Source organism: Amblyomma mixtum, chromosome 2, assembly GCF_055824585.1.
Source record: "Amblyomma mixtum isolate Tamu chromosome 2, ASM5582458v1, whole genome shotgun sequence".
Classification (NCBI taxonomy): Eukaryota; Metazoa; Arthropoda; class Arachnida; order Ixodida; family Ixodidae; genus Amblyomma; species Amblyomma mixtum.
This window is the reverse complement of record NC_143013.1, coordinates 312,293,206-312,317,893: the sequence shown is the minus strand read 5'-3', so window position 1 is coordinate 312,317,893 and position 24,688 is coordinate 312,293,206. Positions and strand designations below refer to the sequence as shown.

At 43.7% G+C, this 24,688-nt stretch overlaps 1 protein-coding gene and 1 long non-coding RNA gene across 4 annotated transcripts in view; one reads left to right on the top strand and one right to left on the bottom strand.

The window, feature by feature from the left end:
* The window catches only part of Tti1 (Telo2 interacting protein 1), a 43,438-nt gene that overhangs the window by 3,070 nt on the left and 15,680 nt on the right, over window positions 1–24,688 (bottom strand). For 2 of the 3 annotated variants that reach the window (XM_089575008.1, XM_089575010.1), the window contains 12 exons: window positions 22,524–22,680; window positions 20,999–21,182; window positions 19,979–20,115; window positions 17,744–17,909; window positions 17,425–17,535; window positions 16,337–16,549; window positions 14,343–14,448; window positions 12,805–12,887; window positions 12,610–12,725; window positions 11,926–12,013; window positions 10,030–10,116; window positions 7,927–8,085 (listed from right to left, as the gene is read on the bottom strand). In XM_089575008.1, the coding sequence (XP_089431134.1) occupies window positions 7,927–8,085; window positions 10,030–10,116; window positions 11,926–12,013; window positions 12,610–12,725; window positions 12,805–12,887; window positions 14,343–14,448; window positions 16,337–16,549; window positions 17,425–17,535; window positions 17,744–17,909; window positions 19,979–20,115; window positions 20,999–21,182; window positions 22,524–22,680 (1,607 nt within the window). Of the gene's footprint in view, window positions 1–7,869; window positions 8,086–10,029; window positions 10,117–11,925; window positions 12,014–12,609; window positions 12,726–12,804; window positions 12,888–14,342; window positions 14,449–16,336; window positions 16,550–17,424; window positions 17,536–17,743; window positions 17,910–19,978; window positions 20,116–20,998; window positions 21,183–22,523; window positions 22,681–24,688 lie in introns of those variants that run through there. The other variant, XM_089575009.1, reaches the window with a different exon arrangement.
* Window positions 2,153–6,907, top strand: LOC149364993 (uncharacterized). Its single transcript, XR_016289243.1, has 2 exons — window positions 2,153–2,526; window positions 4,292–6,907. It is a non-coding gene; the product is annotated as an uncharacterized LOC149364993 (long non-coding RNA).

The following is a 24,688-nucleotide window of genomic DNA, read 5'->3' as shown; positions in this document are numbered from 1 at the left end:
GCCCATGGCCGCGAAGCGCCCCAAAACATACCATAACTCGGCTGGCTGCCTGTTGTGCCGCCAATTGCAGGTTTTCTTTGACTTCCAACATTCAGGTTGTCTTTTTTTCAGTCTTCCTCGTGTGATAAAAAGTTCACTAGTGGTTTCATAAGAAAAGTTAAGGCAGTGATGGGAATGCTGCGCCAATTGCGCCAATCTGCGCCATTTCGATAAAGCTGCTACATGCTGCTCCAAAAAGGGGCCTTTTTGCAAAATTGCGCCAAAGCTGCGCCAAAACGAGCCGTCGCCAACGTCAGGTACTGCTACAGTGAACTAGAATATTGGGTAGTGTGCTCACTCCGCGCCGGCTCAATGGGGGAGCGGTGGCCCAGCGAATGTCGACAGGTTTCTGTTTCGCGGCGCCGACACGAGGTGGCGCCACAGTAGACTTCACGGTAGGATTTGCCGTCGCCGTCAGTGCGCCGTGTGTATTTGTGGGCTCGTTGTTGTTCTGTTGTGCGGTTTTGCACTGGTTTGAGCGCTTCTCGGGGGGTCATTTCACGTTTTTGTTCACGTATGGTGCCAGTGCTTGTTCAAGCTTGCCCAGATAAGCGGCCTTCAAATGCAGGGCCCTCCAGATTCAAACTTGGGTGCCTGCGCATGACCACGATGAGCACGTAGGTAGAAGTGACTGTAGACTTGTTTTCTACGTAATAGGGTATGTTGCACGGAAGTGTGTACTGGAGACAAATTTCCAAATGTGCATTACCTTGCTTACAATGCAGTCTCCCAATGAAAACTGTTTTCCTGCGAGGCTGACAAAATACCGCGACCATGGAGGACTGCTCTACCCACCGGCGCAGCTTTATGGATTTGTGTTGAAGCTTGAAAACCTCTCCACAGAAAACCTCACAGAACCAACTTCTTTTTGAAGTCTGCTTCTAACCACTTCCAACATATGAAGAATGCTTTCGGAATGTAATTCATTGCAGCGAAGAAAAACTCGAACGGGCGAAGCACCTTAAACTGAGCCGTTGCTGACGCTGCTCTGAAGTGCTAGAAAAAGTTGAACGAAAAAGAGGCGAAGTGGTTTAGTTTACGGGGTTTTATCGTCTCTGAGCGACTCAGGCTATGCGGGACGCTATAGTGAAGGGCTCCGGAAATTTCCACCACATGGGTACAACTCACTGTAACCTGGGGTTCTTCAACGTGCACTGAGATCATACAGTACGTGGGCCTCTATAATTTCGCCTCCATCGAAATTCGACAGCCGTGGCCGGGTTCGAACCCATGTCTTTCGGATCAGCAGCCGAGCGCCATCTGAGACACCGCTGCCAGAGGCGAAATGAGCGAGCATAAATGCATGCAGTGATGACAAACCTGCCTCATTCTTTATTTTTTTAAATAGCAGTGGATGCTGCATGGCTGTTCAAAAAAATGTGAAGTCAGTTACTGTTGTGTCGAAATTGTTTCGGTACGCGTGCCTCGATCGTATTTAGCGCAAAGTGCTAATTTTAAATAATGTATATGCCCCCCTCCCCCCTTCCTTGTACTTTCGCTCACTTATGTGTCTCCCTTCTACCTCCCTGCCCCTCTGTGTTATGTGTGCTGGAGCTTGGCTCCTTGCGAATAGAAATAACTGCTGCCGCCGACACACTCTCCATTCCGCGTTTGTCCCTGGCATATAATCAAATTCCGCCACACCACATGCTACTACTATTAACTTTAAGTATTAAGACAAAAAACTGTATGACTCCTCGGTACGCAGTGCGTTGTAACTGCAGGGAAACATTGCAGGCACGAGTGACAATACGTGATCATCCCTGCGTGCCAAGCGTATACTGATAAAAGTTGCTCATGTAACCCCTCATGCAATGTCCCTTGTGGAACTTTGAGAAATAAATAAACATGTGCACATGCCAGAAATTAAGTTCCATTCAAGATCTGCCGAGCCATTTCGATGACACACACGCGAATGTTGCGATAATAATTCAATTTGTCGGCGCGGCTACCACGGCTACTGCGACGCCAGCCGAATGCGCCACTCGCTTTCACCCGTGAAGACGCGTGCAGCGCCACCACGCGCCACCGCGCCCTGTCGACACCGGCGGGGTCACCCCGAGCGGGCCTGTGAGCACACTACCCAATATTCTAGTTCACTGTAGTACTGCCCTGTGAGGGAACTATGCTTGCGACTGTTGTCCGCCATTGAAGTCTGAGAGTAGCCGGTAAAATCCAATACGATCCAGTTCTCAGTCTTCGTCTAGAGTGCTCCGCATGGTGCTCCGTCTACTTCGTCTCTGATGGGAGAGTGTGACTGAGTGAGGGTGTCGTGAACGCGTCACGCTTTCCACCGCGTCCGAGCTCCGAGCGTTTCCGGTGGGCCGGCACCGGAGGCCAGTAGTTGGTGGAGTGGGCCGTGGCTAGGCCTTGGCGCGTCGGTGCGCGCTCTTGCACTTTCCCGCCGCTCGTTCGCCTCGACGGCGTGGTTTCAGCGGTTTCAGCGGCGTCGTGGCGGCGTCACGATGGCGCTCTCGAAACTGAAAGGTAAGCTTTTTCTCTTTTTTTGCGCCTTTTAGTTTATTCAAATGAGTCTTTCTGGACATAAGAGCTGATGAGTCAGTGTGGCGGGGTTCAAATTTAGAAACTGAACATGACTTAACAGTAGCAAATTGAGCGAATGGCGGTGGATGCACGTTTCAGGACCGTGGTAGTTTGAGCCTGCAAGAGAGGGTGCTGTTAATTCCCGGTTTGTTTACTTTTTATGAAAGAGTACTTGTAGTTTTGTGGCGTTCGTCTTACGCTAGTATCAGCTTCGAAAGCCCTGGAGCACGTGGCGTGCTGGGCAGCCGTGTAACGTCGCTCAGTAATTTCATATTGCCATCCGCAGTTCTACGAATTCCGTGGTTGAAATAAAGCTACAGTGACGTCCGGGCTGCCCATAACAACCTTGCGGCACGAAATGCATAAAACTCGCCGGCGACCGGGCCATTCACGCGCTCCTTTATTCACTCGGCATGCGAGGTCGCTTGGTAGTTTCGGATTGTCCGGCTGCGGAGCCTACGGAATGCGTTTTCCTGACATCACTTGGCTGATTGAAAGACGTCCTTAAAGCAGTGCCTTTGCAGCGTGAGCTGAAAGTGTTATATGGATATGAGCACTGAACTCATGCTAAGGAGTTTTATGTAGCGGCTTCTGAAATAAAGTGTATACCGCGGACGTATATGACGCCGTACATTTCTCACGGAGTTGGTGGGCCTTCTGGCCTTCGTGCTCGTGTTGCTGCCGTAATTAAAAAAAACTTCCGAGGCGAAAATGAAAGAAAGTTCCACGGAATGCGGTATTTTGCGGCCTTCCGGCTATACGATGAAGCAACAAGCGTCTTCTGGCGCGCCCGCTACGTTCGTACGATTTTGGCGCTGCGCTGACGGCCCTGTCTGTTGTCGAAGCTTGGCAGGCTTTGCGAATTTACGGCGGAAGCTTTCAAAAAGTAAGGGGAAACAAGGTCGTTTTTCAGGGCAGCAATTAACGGGCGGGTAAGGGATACGTGGGAGAAAGCCTCCACCCTTCCTCGGCGGTCGAGGACTGCATGATAGCGCGATCGCGCGCTCAAAGCAGGTGCGCTCTTTGTCGGCGAAAGTGGTACTGCTTTTATAATTACACGTGTCCGGTTTTTAGAATGGAGCTTGCTCTGCCAAACATCTAGACAGAAGCCTTCAATACTTTGCAATTAGTGAGCTGCAAATTTTTGGCACTTTGCTTATTCTGGATTTATCACAAACTGCTCTTTTGTTTTTACGTGTTCAAATTAACGTTTATCCAAATTAACGTTTATCCAAATTAACGTTTATTCATCAAATTAGTGCAGGAAAGATTGCCGGTATGTGCAGCTCAGGTGCTCTGAAAGCCCTGAAAAAGCTACTTTTGCAGCTATTAGTGCAACAGCTACAACCCAAGGACGCTGCAGTGAAGGGCTCTGGAAATTTCGACCACCTAGGTATCTTTAACGTGCACTGACATCGCACGGCCCTCTGGAATTTTGCCTCCATTGAAATTTTGTTAAAGTTAATTTTTAATATTCAGTTCTGTATCGAGGAACGTGTTTCTATAACTTGTACTGCCACGTTTGAATGAAGTGTATAATTGTTAACCATGACTGTTGTGGGAAAAGAACCGTAGTGTTTCCTGGGTCTTTATTTTTTTTTAGAATATGTTTAAGCACTCTACAATTATTCTCTAATTTACAGGATCATATTGCTTGCATAACAGCTTTTTATTTCATCAAACTAACATTATTATTTATCGTTTGCAGGACGCAACAGCAAATTTAACTCTGGCATATTGAAAGATGTCGACTGCAATGGAGATTGCTTCGAGGTGTGGTGCAGACCAGGAAAAAGGGAAGAAAATGCTTATTGCATTATTTGTAACCAGACAATCAACTGCTCACAGCATGGTGTCACAGCAGTGAAACGACATTCACAGAGTAAAAAGCACTTGGAGCTGACCAGTAAGCTTCGGGGCCCTGACGGGAGGCTGAAGAGGCCAGCTGCTGTTCAAGCATCGTTGGATTTTTCATCATCGACAGGCATGATGACCCATGCAGACCGTGTCACAGCTAGCGAAGCACTTTTTGTTTTGGCATTGACGATAAAAGGTCTCCCATACTCATGGGCGGATACGGCTACACCCCTTCATCGCTTGATGTTTCCCGACTCAAAGGTGGCTAAAGACTTCTCCTGTAGTAGGAAAAAAGTGTCTTACGTTGTGTCAGATGGGCTTGGGCCTTATTTCAAGGGACTTGTGCATGAGGAACTGAATCGTCCTGGTGTGTTTTACAGTATCAGTGTAGATGAAACACCACTGCCAGAACAGCGGTGCCAGCAGTTTGATGTTCTCGTGCGCTACTTTTCTGATGCTGAAAAAGGAGTAGTGGTCGAGCACCTGCAGTCGTTTCGTTTGGGGAGGGCAACGGCTGATATCCTTTTGAAATGTGTAAATGAAGCCACTGAAAATATTCCTCGAGCAGGGTTTTTTTCATTTTTCAGTGATGGTCCAAATGTAATGAAGTGTTTAAAGAAAAAATTGACCCAGGAAAACGGCCCCTTAATGGAAATCGGAGAGTGCTCGCTGCACAAGGTGCACAACGCGTTTTCATGTGCTCTTGATTCATTTGGTAGTGAAGTTGAAACTGTAGTCAGTGACGTGTATTACTTTTTCAAGACATCTTCGGTGCAAAGTGCCCAGCTCCAAGAAAAACAAGAGGCTCTTGGATTGCCTGAAACTGTGTTTTTGCGTCATGTCAACTGTCGCTGGTTGTCTCTTGTACCAGCCGTGGAAAGACTAGTCGAGCAGTTTTCTGCCCTAAAGAGCATCCTAGACTCCCAGAAACCAGTGCGTGCTGCAGGTAGCATGAGGGCGAGACTAAACAGAAACCTGAATGACAAAAGTTTCTACGCAAAGGCTCTGTTTGTGAAGAATGCAGGTGACCTAGTTGTGGGATTTCTGACGCTGTTTCAAAAGAGTGAACCTTTGCTGCATGTTCTTTATGATGAAATGGTGATGATGTTGAAGAAAATTTTGGGCAGATTTCTGAGGCCTCAGGTGTTCATGTTGAAACAGGGACATGAGCTCGCTTCCATTGATGTCGAAAGTTCGCAGAATTGGAAGGAAAGCATAGTAGTTGGGGCAGATACTGAGGAAGCTATGAAATCTTGGTCTGCTTTAGAGAAAGCTGAATTTCGACTAGGAGCTAGGTCATTTTACATAGCGTGCTCAAAGTACCTTCTGACAAGGCTTCCTCTTCAGAATTTGACACTTCAGCACCTCAGGTGCTTGCACCCAAACACCCACTCCCAGGAGTCTTCAGCAGAATCCTTCAGATATCTTGCAAAATGTGCGCCTCAAGTGATACAACCTAGCCAAGTTTCATCTCTCCTTGATGAGGTGACACTCTTAAGCTCTGAAGCGCTGAATGTGGGCACTGATGGGCCACTTGACAAATACTGGCATAATATATTTATCATCAAGGGCGCTCAAGGTGAGAGAAAATATCCGCTTTTGACTAAGCTTGTCAAGGCCCTTCTTTCGCTTCCGCATGGGAACGCTGATGTTGAGCGAGGCTTCAGCCAGAATACAAGGGTTTTGAATGAGAGGTCGAACCTTTGTCTGGCAAGCGTGAATGGTATTCGCCAGATTATGTCATTTGCCAGAAGGTACAACAGTGACCCATGCCAGCTTTCAATTTGTCCAAATGTCATTAGGGCCGTTCGAGGCGCATCGAAACGGTATGCAGAGCGCATTGCCTGCGAACAAGAGAAGTCGAAAAGGCCACGTGCAGGTGCGGATCCAGTGCTAGCAAGTGCCAGCTTGTCTAAAGCACAAGCGAAACAGAAGGTAGATGAAGCGCAGCACATGTTCAGAAATGCTGAATTGCTGATTGAGCGGGGCATGAAGCTGAAGAACTTCAGTGACATTGCGAGTGGCCAGGCAATATTGAGCCAAGCTAGGGAAAAAATGAATGATAGTGTCTCTCATCTGGCTGCCTTTAATAAGGGCTCAAAGAAAGGAACATAGGCCTGTCCATCTGATATCAGTATTTTTAAAGCACATGCCTAATTCCCTTTCATTTCTCTTGATTCTTGTGCGAAGGGTTGTCATACATGCTTACTGCAATCCAAGATGGTCAGTTCCTTTTTTTCTCGAAAGCAGGTTTAGTTCAGTGGCTGCTCCTGTTTACACTCATAATTTATTTTAATATTTTGAGTACTTCGGTCTCAGTTCTTTGTTGCTGGTGAAGACAATATTTCTTTGTCTTGCGGTACAATTACCATGGTAATGATTACCAGTGCTAGTCAATATACACTTTGTGTGTTTCTGTATTGCATTGCATTGATGTATGCTGTTACAAATAAACTATAAATTTGTCTTCTAAGCTTTTTTTTTTCGGAAATGCCGGCTCTTGCTACAAAACAAGTGACGCTTGCTACAAAGCGAATATTTTCCTGCTACAAGGCCTGCTACAAAATGGTTTTGGCCATTCCCATCACTGTATTCTTCAATATTGGCCAAATGCGTAACCATCATGCATGTATGTCAGCCTCAGAGACCTGTGCATATTTTGCAAAGGGTTTAAAGACATTTTTGGACTGCTTTACCGATGATCACAGTACACTTAGTTTGGCCAAAGCTCTACAAAATTTCAGTCTTCAAACCTCCCGCGAAACACCCCCTCTGCCGAATCTCCACAGTCGACAAACGAAATAGTGCAATCGCTGAGATAACGGCTTGTTTTGTTTCATTGTTGCCGCAGATGATGCGAATATCCGACTTTTTTTTATCCGTTCAGGCAAGTACCCTAAACAACCGTAGCATAAAACAATTCTGCTGACCAAATGCCATTTCAGTGCGAAGTCTGAGCTCAAACAATTCAAGTTTAGCTGAGAGAAGCATTCTATGGCACGCGTTTAAGGTGTACGTGAGGGCTCCCCCTCAACTGGCTGCTGTCTCGGCGCATTTGCGCAGGACAATAACGCTTCTCAGGTTTATCCCCTATGCCCCTAACCGAGAGTGTCACCCTGTTCTAAAAGTCCCTGATAAAGCAGACGACGCTGCTGCGCCCAACGTTAGGATTGGCTGCGCCATCGGCCAAAAGCTCCCCTCAGTAGTCCTTGCAAAACCTCGTGACTTCTGGCAGACTTTTCATGCAGCTCGGTTACAGGGCCTCTCCTATGCTTTTCTTTCTCCATGCTGCATGCATGGAGGAAGGTTGCTACAGGTCGCTAGGCACCCTGATACTTCTTTTCTAACTCTCTAACTTCTTCTAACTTTCGCTGTAATACAATAAACCCTGCCATTTTTTTTAACCATGATGAGCCTGAACACACAACATTCACTTCAAAGCCTTGGTTTATCCATGCTGGATAGGTATGCCATGAGGAGTGATACATTGCTGTTCTCCAAATTGAATGTTGATACTAGAGGAAGTGGTTCCAATGGGGCGGCAGGTGACCAACGGGTCTGTGTGGTACAGTACACTGTGGCCACAAAATACCACACACTGTCTGCACTGCAGCAGGCCAGGTCTTGCAGACATTCAACAGCAGCCTGGAAAGAAAAATATGGTCTGTCACCACCGTCGTCATCATACTCAAGAGAGCACTAGTATTTGCAAACATGGACTCTGCGGAATTCAAACTGAAATCACATAGGTGGGAAACTTAACCCAATTATCAAAGGTGACTATGTTGGGTGCAGCATTAATATTGCATTCCTGCAGCGTAATCTTGGAACTAGTAGACGGAAGCAAAAGCAATTCACACATCTGTCAACTTCAGTTTAACTGCAAGTGATAGCTGCAGCAACTAAAATGCATACTCACAAGGTCTAATTCAGCATATACCACTGCCAGATGAAGTTACTGTCCTGTGCATGCACAAATTTGCATGTGGAACAATTAATTCACCTGCCATTTGTATGACTTTCAGAGTCGTGCCCCGCTAATATGGACATATCTAATGCACTTACAGCTTGTTAATATGAAAATCTGCTGTCTAGACAATGGACAGGGTGAAAATGTACAGAGCCCATTGGCGCACATGAATTTTTTTTCACATTAATATGGGCAGCAATGAGAACATTTCCACTACCCAACAAGTTATTTCTTTTCTTATATTTTGAGTGCACGATACCAGTGAAACGCAGTAGAAAAGTGCAAATGCCTGAGTGGTGGCCCATTTTTTTGTAATTTCATCCCTTAAAGTGCCAAGGTGCTCGGTTGATGTGACTTACCATTTGCCATATTGCAATGGCCGTGCGAAAAACTCTCTTTAGAGCTAGTGCTACATTTAAAACAGCATCCAGCAGCGGTCCTGACTGGGTACAGATACATGCAGGGGCAGTCGTCCACACACCTGTCTACAGAGCTCAAACGGCACACTGGGGAGTACACTTGTGTCAGTTATAAGTGGCCTAAGGCTCAAAGTGTGGCATTATTGTGCTTATGCATTTTGGTGGATCGCGTTTGACTCCTCATGCCTTTACTAGCTGTATTGGGCCCACCATGAAGTGGCGATTGTCATCTATGCACTATAGAGCACCCCATTTGAGCGCTCTAGACAAAAGTGTGGACGACTGTACAAGCGGTTCGTGGGATGTGAACAGTCAAACAGAAGATGTGACATCACACTGTATGGACCGATGATGCACCTCACGGACCACAAGGCACTTCAAACTGGCTCCCAAGATTTTGTTTAATTTCCCCTTGGTGCCCACCACTATGCATAGAAGCAGACCTTAGTCATGCAATTTTTTTTAAATTTTTTTTTTCACGATTTGTTATAAGGGCAACTTGCTTTATGGACAGTTTATGCTTGGGAATCAAAGTGTCAAAATTAACAAGGTACGACAGTACTGCTAAAATTACACCTTGCATTTGCATTCACACATTATAAGTAATTATGCGCGCATTAAAAGAAGCAAGTCTAGTTCTGATAATCACAGATTTCACTTAAGATTGCAGTCGCCAGCTAACTGGCGCAACAGAAATATACCAAGAAAGTTTTTCACTTCTGCCCCTGAAGGTGATGAAATTTTTTTACTGTGGTCAATAGGGGAAAATATAAACGGAGTGTGGACAGCACAGCATGGAGCAGGCAGTGCCAGTAATGCTGCAAATCAAGCTGCTGGGTGCCAGGTGCTTTAAGCTGATGCTTCTCTCGTGTCTTCTGCACTTTTCAGTCATAAATGAAAAAGCACATAAACGTTAGTATTATATTTACAGGAGTGCAAAGGTCAGCAAGTACACAATAAAATTTTCCAGCAGACCTTTCAGTACTAGTAATGAAGCACAGGTACAATTTCACTTGCCACACTGACTGAATGAAAACCTTTCATAGGGGCAAGCTGCATCTATTGCCTTATTGTATACAGTTTAAACCCCAAATTTAATTTCACAGAACTATGCAGCTTAGCATCGGGAAGACTGCAACATACCTCCACACCAAAGCAGCCAACAGGCAGCGTGTCAGCTCAGGTATCAACAGAACTCACCTCTTGCAACCTGGCAGGCTGAGACAGTTCCAGGTAAGGCACAACAGCTGATGCCAAGAGAGCAACGCCTTGTTCATGAACTTTGAGCTGAAATAATTTTTAATTACTTCAGTCAAATCGCAGTACATGCCAGTCCACTTTTCCCTATATCGCTTCCTCAGGCACAGCATGTAGCCGAGCATACAAGAAACCAGAGAAAAAAAGCTTGCACATTTCTCAATTCGGAAAGTCTACTGATAATACTACACACCAGACAATTCATATCGTGGCCCAGTTTCACTGTCCTTCAACATGTTTTTGAACATAAGGCACAGTTTTTCGTGTTGCCAGCATTAGTTTTCGGTACCTTAATGGTCAACAAAGAGAAGCCTGCAGTGAATGTTGCTGCCTGTTGCACATGCCTATACTGGTGCCCAGCAATGTCCCGCGGTGAACAAAGCTAGGATGATGATGACGAGGAGGAGGAACAAGAGGATGCTGGTTATGATATGGCAGCTGAACATGTTCCACCTTTTTTTTTTTGTGCTTTAAGAGGAAAAAAATGCTCCAACTCAGAATAACGCAACAGAAATGGACAGAGCGATGCAAAAAGTACAAACCCTGTTAAAATGCAATGGCTGACCAGGGTTGCAAACCTGTAGTTACACATGGAAATACAGTGCGCCTATTTTACTAAAACAAAAACCAAAAATAGTAATAAAAAAGGGCAACTAGGACAACAAGGCCTCTTCCTTGAGCTTGCACAGAATGTCCCATCAAGACTCAAGCATTTTCCAGTTTATTAATGAGCACCCGCCGCCGTCAGAAACCAGTGGCAGAAAAGCAACAAGCGAATGACATCATCACTGCTCCTGGAAGTGTCGGCACCGCCGCTCTGGCAAGACACGGAAATATTCCTCCACACACTGCGGACCGCAACTGCCCACCGAGTCTCCGATAAGGCCAAGTCAACAAACAGATTTGGGGGTGCACATCCTACTCCCTTGGGTGGCTATACAATGCCCCCTCAGTGTGATAACAAAGCAGTCTGTGCTCAAGATGGGAGCGGCTGGCCCACTCCCCTCATGCAATGGGCGAGAGTCCACTGTTCCGCCTGACGATGTGGTACATGTAAACAAAGGAGTGTTGCCTCTAGGAGATACAGAATTGACTTGGCGTTTGAGAACGTACCACGCACAGTTCCCAAAGTAATGTATGCATCGACATTCTACTCCGATCACAAAGCCATGCTGCTGTCGATCAACTTGTATCCACAGATGCCACTACCGGAGCCTATGAACAATGATGACGAAGATGAAATGCGCTTCAGGTAATCGTCAGACGACAACTACGACATCCCCCAGAGTATGAGGTGGAGTTCGCCTACGAACACGATGAAGAAATGTAGTGTCAACACCATAGTGCGGTTCAGAAGAGTACTGTCACCAATCAGCAAATTGGTGTTATCGTGCTAAAAAGTAATGCCATAGAGAAACAACACTCAACGCAATGTGGATGAAACACTAATGACAACTCAGCAAATAAAACTCAACTGAGAGATTGAAAATGACCGGTTCGTTGTCTTGCGTTGTCACGACCTCATAAGCAGCAAGACTGCACTCGGAAACACAATGCAGCAGCACTAAACTCAGCGACAAGTAATGTTCTCACATTTACACATCATAAGAATTGCTTAGGTGCCCCCATAATTTTTTCTCTCCAACATGCTACAAGAAATCTGAAGATAGCTATAATACATACCTAACTGATGAGAGTTACAACATCCACATAGCCATGGGTGCTTTAATTATTTATTTATCTTTCTGCACATGCACGTGCTTGTAGCCACTGCTGCAGGCTGTATGCATGTTAAACTCAAACGAAAAACTATGCGCAATGTAAAGGCTGCCTTCTCACCTGACAAGACAAAGGTCCCAGGCCTTGAAGGAGAGCTAGCTGGTATTTGAAAGCAGCAGTAACCTCATAGGCCTTTCCCTTGCTCCTGCTACAAGATAATCGTAACCATTTCAAACAAGGCAACACAGAAAACATGCACAAAAACAAGTGTAGCACCACAGCCAGACCAACACCAAACAAACACCAGTTCTGATACAAATGACACCATGCAGATAAATCTTTTTGCAATACTAGGTACAATCAATTACATCACCTTGATACACTTGGAAGACATTCCCAGGAAAAACAGTCGTACCATGTGACGAACCATGCATGTATTTGGGCAAGGGAAGGGAAAAGGGGGGCTCCTCATTATGACACACACAATGGAAGCCAGCAGTCACCGAAACCAGGGAGCACCGGGGATGACATATATATATATAATTTGTGGCATTCATCAACGGAATAATAATAGGTATTAGAAAGCCTCTGGGTGCCTCAGTCTGGGCACATGTGCTAGTACTCAATTCTCCCCAAACTTCCACACAAAGCACAGTACTGAGAAATCCATGAGCGAAAGAACAATTAGGAATTAGTGCTTTTCACTTGACCTTCTCTCTTATATTTGAGGTGATCTGTGATAGTATACTCATGCATGTGCACCTACAATTATTATTCTTGAAATCCCAATGACAGTGCACTTACCTGACTGCATGCTGACTATGCAGAAAACCTGCAAGCCTCGGCCAAACTTCCAGCAGTGTTCGTTCCCGGATAAAATCACGTGCCGTCTCTGCCAGAGACTTTACAGTCTCAAATGCCTACACGTGCAACAGAACATCACTCAGATTCTGCACCAAGCAACAACTAAAGCATGTATTTGCCAAGTAGACCACCCACCTTGAGAGAAAGGTTCCAATCATCTTTCTTGAAACGGGCAACAAGGGGCTTCCAAAGCAAGTGCACAACTGGCAGAAGTTCATCTACAGCAGTTCACAAAACATAATTCATCCCCAATTTGGCTCAGTAGGCAATTATACTACATAAAAAAAAGGCAACTTGTTTGATAAGCCGATGCATTGGCAAGAGGTAGCTTAAAAACGTTGTTTTCCGTAATAAGGGACAACTCAATTGTTCTGTAAACACAAAGGAGAACAGTGCAACAAGAAACAGGGGACACAGAAAGGCACAGGTAGCACGAAACCAATGCTGCCAGTCCTGTTGCTGTTCCTTGTTTCACAGTCTTCTGTTTCGCCATAACAGAGGCTCGATAACATCAGGCTGCATGACAAGCTTCTCAGGCCCGGGTTCAATCCCAACTGCAGGGCCCGTGTTTAGATGGAGGACAAACGCGAAAGGTGCTTGTGTGCTGTGCAATGTCAGCGCATGTTAAAGAACCCCAGATGGTTCAAATTAATCCAGAGCCCTCCAATACGGTGTCCCTTCCCTCATAGCCCACGTGTCAGTTACGGACGTCGAATCCCACAATTCAATTTGCTTCTCAGATATTTTGTGTGGACATCATTGAAATTAATTCCCTAGCTTAGGCAATCATTCATGCATCTGAGGCTGGCTCCTCTCACTCAACTGTCAAATGCAAGAAAGCCAGAAACTGAGGGGAATGGAAGCAGTTGCATTTTGGAGGTTGCAGTATGCACTCCATTTCCATATTTGATGTCCTCTTCAATACAATAGATATATATTATGTTGTTAATTTCAATACACTTGCATGTGTATGGTATATGGAGCTTAGTTCATTCTACCTAAACTCGTTACATGTAGGCTTGACAGCGATGAACACTGTGCCGGACCCCTGAACATCACAAATACAATGTTTCTTATATGGAACATGTCCAATGAGAAATCAAGACCAGCTCTATAATGGTATCTCAACCTACCATTCGTCACCTGTCATTGTCGGCCGGCAATATCTGACTGCTTGCCCTCACTTAGACATCACAATTCTATGGTTAACAGGCTACCGGTATAAAGTAGCGAACTCAAGCGTACACATTCTCTGCTGCACCATATACATACAATCTGTAACCTCTCACTCGGTCGGCCTGAACACTACTGTCCAAGTGAATGCAGCAAGCGACTGCACAATGAAAGGACAGCTAACCTCCATGGTCTGCAAAAATGCACAATGCACATTATGTGGGAGTGCACACACAGACAACCATTAATATCCAACACCTTACATTCACTTGCCAAAAACTTGCGCCCAACCTTTTGCGACAGCCAGCACACCACCAACATCTTGCTAGCACCCCTCCTAATACAGCACGTCCATGACATACTGATAGAGAAGTGGTAGAAGCATGGGGTAAAGTGTACACCAAGGTCCACCATCACTCCAAGTACACACATATCTATGCCACCTCTCTAGCTGCCTAGCCCAACTAGCAGCATCAAGATGTATGTTCATGGCGCTTTACCTTCACAGCAAGACAGTGGCATGACTGCCTGGCTAATGATGCTTAGCACAACTGTTTGAATGTAGATGTTAGAGCTTGACTGCAGATGCATACATCTTTTGAGCACCTGAAGAAGAAGAAAAAAAGAAAGAAATCACTTAAATTTCTTTATTGCACTGCTTCTAGTATCATTTATTCTTTGAATACAAGTATTCCATTTATTCCTGTTCTGCTTATTTAAAAGCAGTGTCATATATAAAGTCATATACAACAAGCTGACATCACGTACTCAGGAAGTAAGCAAGCATACTGAAACATCACAGTGAAAACAAAAAATCCAGCATTACAGCAACAATAGGAAAATGATAGGTGTAACATCGAGACAGGATGAGAGCAGAGTGGGTCAGGGAACAAATGTGCGTTAATAACATTGTAGCCAAAATCAAGACGAAGAAACTGGCTTGGACAGGGAATGTAATGCTAAGGAAAGATAACCGATGGCCATTAAGTGTAACGGACTGGCTTCCAAAGGAAGGCAAGTGCAGCAGGGGGCGGCAGAAAATTATGTGGGCGGATAAGATTAAGAAGTTTGCGGGGATAAGTTGGCCACGGCTGGCACCGGAGAGGTTCAACTGGAGAGATACGTGATATGGGAGAGGCCTTTGTCCTGCAGTGGGAGTAGTCAAGCTGCTGCTGGTGACGATGAAGCTGCTTCCAGCATGTTGAAAGTACTAAGGTGTGAAGCTCAAGGTGTAAAGATATTGAAATTTCATTATAGTTTGAGAACTTAAAAGAGGTGGCTCATCACTATAGCATTTTATAAAGCATTCAGTCTCTGTATTTTCACCATAACTGTTTCAAGGAATTGGGCTTTAGGTTCGTTCAGGGTGGCCACGCTTGAAGATGAACTGCACCACAAAAGACAAAAGAAAAGATGGCCAAACAAGGTGCCAAGTGACAACAATATCTCGCTACGGAAAGCTACAAACTTGCACACCGCAGTTGGAACAATGCAAGGAAAATAATATTTGTTGATACACCTTGTGCCTTTTTACTCCCCCTCACTCTAATTTGCTAAACAATGTAGCTCTATATGTAGGCACAACAGAGGCCATTGAAGATGCCCGACACACCCAGTCTATGTTCTTCCTTCAAGTGAAGAAGGTATGTGTTAGCTGACAACCATACTTCTGTACAATGGAGCCAGAAGAATTGTTAAATACATGTCAACAAGTGCACTAGACGAATGTTTTAATGACCACTCACTATTATGCTTACGTGGCCTTTGATTGGGACAATGCCTTTCCTTGTGCAAAACTTTCTGTACAATAAAGCATGTCACACAAAGCACAGTATAGATGTGCCATACAAAGATTGCGATATTTTCACTCTTTTCAGTTGAAAACTGGTTCCTTACCCTTTTCTAGTCTTTACAGATTTTTAGGTCGCATATATGATTGAACAGGGCCACATGATAATATATAATTAGGTTGCACACTGTATCATAAAAACTAGAAAAAAAAGAAGAACAACACCGAGCAGTACAGGCAATGATCCAAATAACTGCTTTTTGGTTCTTGAAGTTCATTAAACTCCAAGAACCAAAAAGCAGTAGAAAGTTGGCATTGCACCCCCTGCGGTGGCTCAGTGGTTATGGCGCTCGTCTACTGAGCCGGGAGTACCTGGGCTCGAACATTTCGATGGAGGTAAAATGCAAAAGGCGCCCCTGTGCTGTGCGATGTCAGAGCAAGTTAAAGAGCCCCAGGTAGCCGAAATTATTCTGTAGACCTCCACTACAGCACCTCTATCTCTCTTTCACTCCCACCTTCCTCCCTTCCCTTACATGTGTCCACCGAGATATGACAGACAGATACCGTGCCATTTCCTTTCCTCAATAGCCAATTATTATTATTAGTTGGTACTGCCTTTATCCAAATATCTCGTCCTTTAGCTGTAACAATGTTCTTTTATTCTGAGCATGGATGACCACATTATGAAGCATGCCCATTTTTTACCTGTACGAGAAGCTTCAAGTGTCCAGGCACCGGTGGCTTTTCATCTGTTTCCATACTGTAAACATTTTCTTCAGGCACTTCATTGCTTTCAAGTTCCTCGTCAGTGAAATCCACATCTGCGGACAGCATCTTGCAGTGATGAAAGTCTTCCACAAACTGCACAAATGTCTTCTCCATGGCTGTCTTTGTATCACCACCACTCTTTGATGTGTCCTAAGTAATAGAACCAGATAAGGCACATAGATCTGAGGTCAGGGAAGAGTGAAGGATCCTTTGAAACTCCACCAGGAAAAAGCGGAAGAAATGAACACATAAGTGCTAAAAGGTCCAATATACATTAAGACCTCTTTTTAAGCACCTACTGCAGAGACAAATGCAAGAACTGATGCATAGGGTCATCTTAAGTCTTTCAAGCTGTAGTTTCCATCACTCAAAGCGTACAGCAAGGTACGAAAAAAAATTCAGGGGGTATCAATTGGACTGATGAGGAGGAAATGCGACAGCATTTTTCTTTCCCTCACCAATCTATTCCTATTCTGATTCCATTCTTTTATTCGTTTTTACTGAATAATTCTTAACCATTTTCACTTTTGCCGAGTCATTCTAGGTGCGTCATCTTTCCTATAAGTAGAGACGGGGATGGAAATTGGGGCTATTTCGATGCTGTTCATGATGAAAATGCGGGCGCGAACGAAACGGAGACACAGCAGCACCTGTCCTGTGGTCTTCTTTCTGTGTCTCCGTTTTGTTTACGCCCCCATTTTCATTACAGACGGGGAGCGGAAACAGGAATGGAAACAGGCGGCCTAACTCAGATGCCACCGCTATCCCCACAGTTTTCACCTTCATAACGCTCCTAATGATATAACATTAAAACAAAAGGCAGTAGAAGGTAAATGTGAAAAATCGTGGGAAGGCGGACATGCAGGGGAGAGAGGATAAAAAAAAAGTTCACACTTCTTCTAATACACGTATAACAGCAAACATAGTACTACTATGCCGTGTGAGTAAACAGAGGATACATTCAGAGCAGCTCTGAACAAGCACACAAGCAAGAAGCTTAGGACAGCCATGAACTAGACATGCACCTGTTTGGGCATTCCAGGAAACCAAGTATTCAGGTACATCACAATGCTTGCCAGGACCTTCAAGAATGGCAGCGCATTATCTCTGTGACAGAAGTCAAGTGCATTTAGTACCTGTAATAAAAGGAATATTCATGTTGAGCAAATGTGAAAAAACTAACAGTTATGAGAGATGCCAACTAACAGCCAGGGCAGAGGCAACATGTTTTGTGTACACCACAGTTGCCCTGGCTAGGCCAACAGAATAGGCTGATTTCTCACTATGGCCAACAAAGATTGACTGGATAAGGCAATTACTGAGGATCCTTGCTAAAATACTTGCCTCATGACCAACGTCTTCCAGAAGACTGATGGCACTGCTGTCGCTGTGCTTGGCCAGAGCTTGTACAATTCGTGTGACATCAGAATGAGAGCTTGGATGTCTAAGTTTGAACAAGACTGCGTTGGCAATGTAGTCAGCATTCTGCTGAATAAGTTCTGAAATAGAACTGAGAATGGAGGTTAAACGCAGACGCTGATGTGGCCCTGCTGCCATTTAAACTCATCAAGATGAAAGGTGTTGGGAGCAAGGAGGCACGTAACAGGTAAAATGCACGCTCGCCGTTCATTGATCCTGGACGCGATGTCTTTATGTTGTCAAAATGCACGCAGTGGTATGTAATCCAGCGTCACTACTGCATCAGGAACTAAACCAAAGGGCCAGGTTCGCTCTTAGTAAGCACATGCCCACATTCTGAGAGGTGCAAGACGTCTAGCATTAAATGCATTTACAGCACTGTCGTTTACTTTGCAGACACAACGCTAATGTATCCTGCCCTTTGTTTCAAGAAGAGCCACAGCAGCAGAGTGCCTGCTCCAGGAACAGAACGTGTCCTTGCACATGGGCTGATGATGTTCTAGCACATACAACTAGTGATCCCGATCAGCAGCAGCTTGAACCCAAGTGTCTACAAGTATTGCAGAACCATATGCAAAACCAGATGCATGGCTACAGTAACAAAAGCAAAATGCATGAACATACCAAGCCAATGGCTCTTGAAACAAACTCTGTCCAAATACATGAAGAGAAATCGTGTAACCGACCGATAAAATCTGGTGTGCCGCAGGGTAGCATCCTTGGTCCGGTACTTTTTCTTTATTACATCAATGACATTGTAGCAATCAGTAATGCCTGTAAGTTCTTCATTTATGCAGACGACTGCACCATATACGTGGAAGGGAATGATTTGGGAAGCATTTTAAGACAGGCAAGCTCTGTGTGTTGTTACCTTCAAGATTGGTCTGTACAGAATAACCTAGTTCTAAATGAATCGAAAACAAAATGTGTTCTTTTTCGTGCAGCAGGGTCTCGAACAAAAGTGACTGGAAACATTATATTAGGCCCCTACTCAATCACAGTCGAAAAACATGTTAAAACATTAGGAGTAATTTTCTCAGAAAACATGTCCTGGAATGAACATATTAACGCTATGTGTACAAAAATGCGCAAATCAGTTGGCATGCTTAACAGAACCCGGCATTCACTTCCTGTCGCCATAAAAAAACTCATATACCATTCTCTTTTCCATTCGCATCTCTGCTACTGTGTATCAGTTTGGGGAAATACGACGTCCCAAAACATGCATAAATTGACAATCTTACAAAAGAAAGCAGTTCGAGCGATACAAAATGCACATTTTCTTGAACATACAGAAGGATTTTTTCAGACACTCAAAATACTTAAAGTGGCAGACGTGTATAATAACAAACTACTAAGATGCTATAAAAGTGCAATCCTTGGAAAACTGGACTCATTTTTATCAAATGCCAACCTCAAACACACCCATTACGTGTACCCATATGGACAGCAACCTCCATGGCAAATACCATTTTCACGCACAGAGTACGGTCGGCAGCGGGCAAGTTGTACTCTACCTAAACTAATCAACTACTAGTATTATCAACTAGGTATCGATGTACTGACACTAAATAATCGAGGCCTAACAGAATTATTCTTGTAGTTAATATGCATCACATCTCACTAGACAGGAATGAAAAAAATCAATTCTGAGCGCAATCATGTTTTTCTGTGTCTCTTGTATCTGCCTTTTAAGATTTTCATCTTTGATAACCATGTCCTATTTCTACACAGTTTTCTGTTAAAACATATATGTTATCATAAATGACAAATCTGAGTAATATTACTGTCTTTATCACCCTTGACCAGCATCGATTACGTTTTTTCTTTTCGTATCAGTGTACGCGCATGTACGTATCTTTTTTATTTTTTACATGTACTATAGCCTGTCACTGCTCGAGGGGCGGACGGGGCTTTTGTCAAGCTGTAAAACTTGCAGCTTTTTCTCCGCCGCCCTTTTTCACCACCTGTATACTCTGTTGGTGAAATAAATGCTCATTGATTGATTGATTGATTGATTGATTGAAAAGGTAAACCTTTTTTTTAATCAAAAAGATTGGCAACCTGCAGCAGCAGCTATTTAAAGCAAACAAAAAAAACTCCAAAAAAAGCCCGTTAACAGATCTCAAAACAAGTTGTTGCTTGACACCAGTCACATACCGGTAACCACAGGCAACTGACACTTGGAACAAAGTTGTGCATGCTACGTGAGAGACCAGGTGATTCTGGCTGGCTGCTTTCTCCAGCAATGGACAAAGACAAATCCTCAGCAGCGGCCGGAACGTTTCCTTGGACAGCTGCACAGAGAATAAATACACAGCTGTGCCTGCCTGGTGTGGACTTATTTATCACTGTTTATCTACAGTTTCAAAGCATGAGCATTTGAGAGCAGCCATTATACTCAAATGAATGCATAGCTCATACAGGCAAAAAGCATTAACAAAACTGGGACACCCAGGGAACTCAACTTGAAGGATTAAACTACTAGATTACAAAATGTTTATCAGATCAATACCAGAATATTCTGTACCAATACGGCATACATTTTTCGAAACAAAAACACTAAAAGGAAATAAAATTAGATGAAAGGCAGTAAGAATCATTTTCAAGAACCATAACCAGCACAAATATACAACCTTTTTCTTACTAAAAGTTAGCCTGATATAAACGGAAACTAGCTTTGGTAACAAAATTAACAACAACAAACAAACAAAAAAACCTTTCTACCTGCTCTATTATAACAAATGATGGTAGATAAAACTACCTGTGTTCACCTCAGTTATCAACTGCCAACACACACTCCTTTCATTTTAGAAAAAAAAAAAAAAACAACTGCATAATTCTCATGCAAAACACATCAATAAAAGAATCCGTGTTTTCTGGAATTTCAAGTCTGTCTGTACTCTGTACTAGACTCTGCCTTCTTACATTTCCCCTCTACTGCCTACTTTTCCTTGAAGCCAGACATCTCGGCCAGCAATACCTAATGAATGAAAGAAGCAACACTCGAACAAGCAAAATGGTGACCCTAGCCAGAAACGAAGCAAAAATGATGAGTGAGAGCTGCTGAAATATCAGCAGCACAATTCCTCACCTAAACAAACATTAACCAAGTTCATTGTAGGAATCACTCCAGCAGAGTGTGGCACAAATGAGAGTATTGTTCATTGTGCCTCTCACCTGGGCAAGCACAGCGACCCCTTCAAGCAGCAGACAACTTTGTAAGATGTTTGAATTTATTTTGTCTAGAGGCATGGTTTGAAGTAAACATGCTTGCATTGCATCCACCGGATCTTCCCATTCTTCTGAACTGGTCAGGGGCAGATTCCACAGACTCTTGGAAACAAAGTACTCCAGCAATGACCTGGAAAGAAGCGTATACAGTTTAGCCACAGGCAAACGGTTACTCCTTTTGGTATAAATACTGTTCCTGACTAAACTGTATGCTCCTCCTCAAATTTCACATAGGTCTGAAAACACAGATTTAACCTAAGCACAGAGCGTCTCTTATGACACCAAGTAAAAAGTCTAAATATCACAGAAAAAAAAAAAAGCATCCATCGCTAGGAGAGATTACCACCAGGTGGCAGCATATTCCACAGCAGTTTTCCTGGCAATCATTGCGTTTTCCTACAGGCAGATGGTGCTACTGCTCCATTTTAGAGTGAAACTGTTTATTTCATCAAGTATCACCACACAATACTTGAATTTGGAGTCATTTTGCATGAAGCAAGAAAGGAGCATCCAAACATAGAAACTAGAAACTAAGCAAAGCCTAGCACTAAATGCCACTAATGCCTTCAATCTGAACATAAACAAGCCAATTGGTTTAGTCAGGAAATGCCTGTAGCCAAAGCCTCCTAAAGTTGCATGAAAGTCAGTGCACATCTTTCTTATTTGCATCTTCTGTAGTGAACTGACATTTCTGCTCAGAAAAAAAAAAGAAAACTGCTAGAACTTGTGAAAAGTTCTAGCGGTTTCTTGGGAATATGCAATAAAATGTACTGGTTTCAAGGTATTTTATGAAAAGTTTTCCAAGTTTTAACTTGTGTTAGGCAGGCACTAGTTCCATTAAGGAATTCAAAATAACTATTCTGCAGCTTGCTGTCATCATAATTACTACCAAGCTTCTGACATAACACGGTACTCATTACTTTACTCAAATATAGTAGTCTTGGCCCCCCCCCCCCCCCCCATCTCATGCAAATGAAGGAAGTTTCAGTGACTAATATTGGTGCAAAAAATTTTTTTTTTCTCTGAGTTGCATTGTAAAAAACCAACTAGATACCTTCATCTATGCTTCAATCTAGCTAGACAAGTAAATTATTACAGACATAAAAGCTCTTTCATTCAATACTGCCGCATTCCTCTTGGCAGCCAAGGAAGGTTATTTCAATCAAAAACTTGTTTTTAATGACAGTTATATGTTGTAATGAAGTGATAACACACACTGCACTATTTCAATAACGCTAATTTCACTTCCAAAGAATCATTCTTCATCAGCAAGGTATTTATTTATTTCATTGCTGACATGCTGTATTGCAGCAAAGTTCCTGGATTCTTTAATTCCTACTTGCAGTTGTCTAGTATGATAAGTATATTGCATCAATCAACCAAGGCGTTAGCTCCTTTTCCTTTTGGCACCAGCAGAGCACTTATTGGCTAGCAAGGCAAAGCTGCGACAGTCATTAACGGCAACGCTTACCCAATGAAGCCAGAATGCTCAAGTTCAGCACATGCAGAAGGTCTGTCCTCTGCAAGTGATAGCAGTATGTTGTTCAGTACCAAAATAGCTTGCTTCCTGTGGCTGGCTGACTCCTGCATCTTCTGGTATAAGATGTCAGTTAGCATGGTCACGTCACCTGTTGTGAGATGAATCAAGCAGGAACAAGAGCGAAAATGCAATTAGCTTTTTCGAAAACTTTTATTCAAGGTACAGCAATGAGACATGATTTTTGTAACATAAAAGTGTCACCGAACCGACAACGTTGCACTTGTCCAGACATGCCTGGTCCACTCAAAGCTGTACTAAGTGTGCCAATGAACTCAATAATCTTTTTTTTTTGTTTGGCTACTTTACATACAACTTTTAAGAACATTAGTTCTTACAACTTACATTTGTCAAGGATGTGCCTGTCTGCAATGAGGGTCAAATTAACCAAAACAGTAACCATGTGACCACACTATATCACATAGCAACAATGGGCGCATAGCGCCTAAACTGATAGTACCTGTACTTTCAATCAGTTATATATGTGCCAGTATAGCGGAAATCAAAGTAGGACCCCCACCCCGGGACCACCATTTGCATAAAATATGGGGGCCACCCATTTGACGCAGAATGTTCCAAGTGGTGTCAAATGACTTGGCATGTTCCTGAGGATAAAATTACTAATTGAGACCAAGCCCAAAATATGTGTGGGATTCGCAACGACAGCTTTTAGCCCCCAAACCGTGCATTCCGAGGACCTTCAGATGGCCATTAAGGATGAACCGTTTGTCACGGGAGGTTCTGGATGATGTCAAACGATTTGTTGTACTGTGATGCAGAACACTGAGGCAATGTTGATGGAGAATTTTTTTTAATTCTAAGCACTGGGTCTGGGCTTTCTTTTAAATTTAAGAGGGGGATAATCAGGAATCTTTCTTATATTTCCTACTTGTGCTATTTCTTCCTGCCAGCGGTGCACAGCCTTACCATTCTTTTGGCCCTGAAGGTGACTTATCTTCAATTTCATTCCTTGATGTAACTGTATTGTTTGCAAAGGACCACTATCATGCCTGCCTAATTATACAATGATCCGAACTACTCGGAATCGCACACAATTTGTCTAGAAAGTTGTTTGACATGCATGTCTCTTTCAGATACCATTCATCACTTCTACTGAAACACATTCTTCCTGCCTAAGCAATAGTCTATGCAGGCCTCAAGAAAAATCAGTCACCGCGCGCATGTGCATTCATGCGTGTGCTTTAACAGAAACCTAGAATAAAATTTTATCATTAAAAGTGACAAAATCTGTCGACGTTGATAGACATGCTTTCAAGGTCACTGCTCTGAGGAACACTATCTACTGCCTTCATTAGCTAATGCAAAAAGCACCCCAGTTGCAGATGAAGAATGCTAAGTTCATGTGGAATCCCTGCTCAGTGTAGCACACTCAGTGAAAACCACAAGTGCACTGTGTACATAACTGTGCACATAACGCCTGAAGGGAGTAAATGGTTACAGCCAAAGGCACTTGTCACTACTGCTACCGAGTTCCCTTCTCACATCAAAGATGTAAATCTGTCTAACAACTTAACTTTTCCACCTGCCCTGGCCTGCCTGCCACTGCTGCCCTGCCCCAATATCACATGTGATTTACAAGAGAACCCCCTAAAAATAATTCCACTTTCTGATTTCACTCAAGAGTGATTTATGGTTCACAGAGTTGCTAAAAACCAGAAGTTCTCTTGAGTCTGACACGTGAAGATATAGCAGGCTCTACATATATATGTCGACAAGTGGTGCGAAGACATCACTACGCCTGAGGTACTGGCTGAGGAAAAATATATAACATTTGAACAAGACCAGATAAAAAACACAAGTGGTGCTTCAGAAAGCTTAAAACAAAGTCATGCGAGCTTCATTTGCTGTCAGCCAGAGGCGAAAACATTTGGTACGACAGATGGCCTCTACAGGGCATTTTATAAAATAGCAAGCTTCTTCAAGGCAATGTGGTCAACTCTCTTACAGCACAGTTATTTCTTGACTGACTAACAAACCCACTGTTCAATTCTGACACAGTGTGACTGGATGAGGTGGCTTCTACAGATTCCATTTCTAGAAAACTTCCTGGTAACACAAACACTTCGTCCATTTATGAG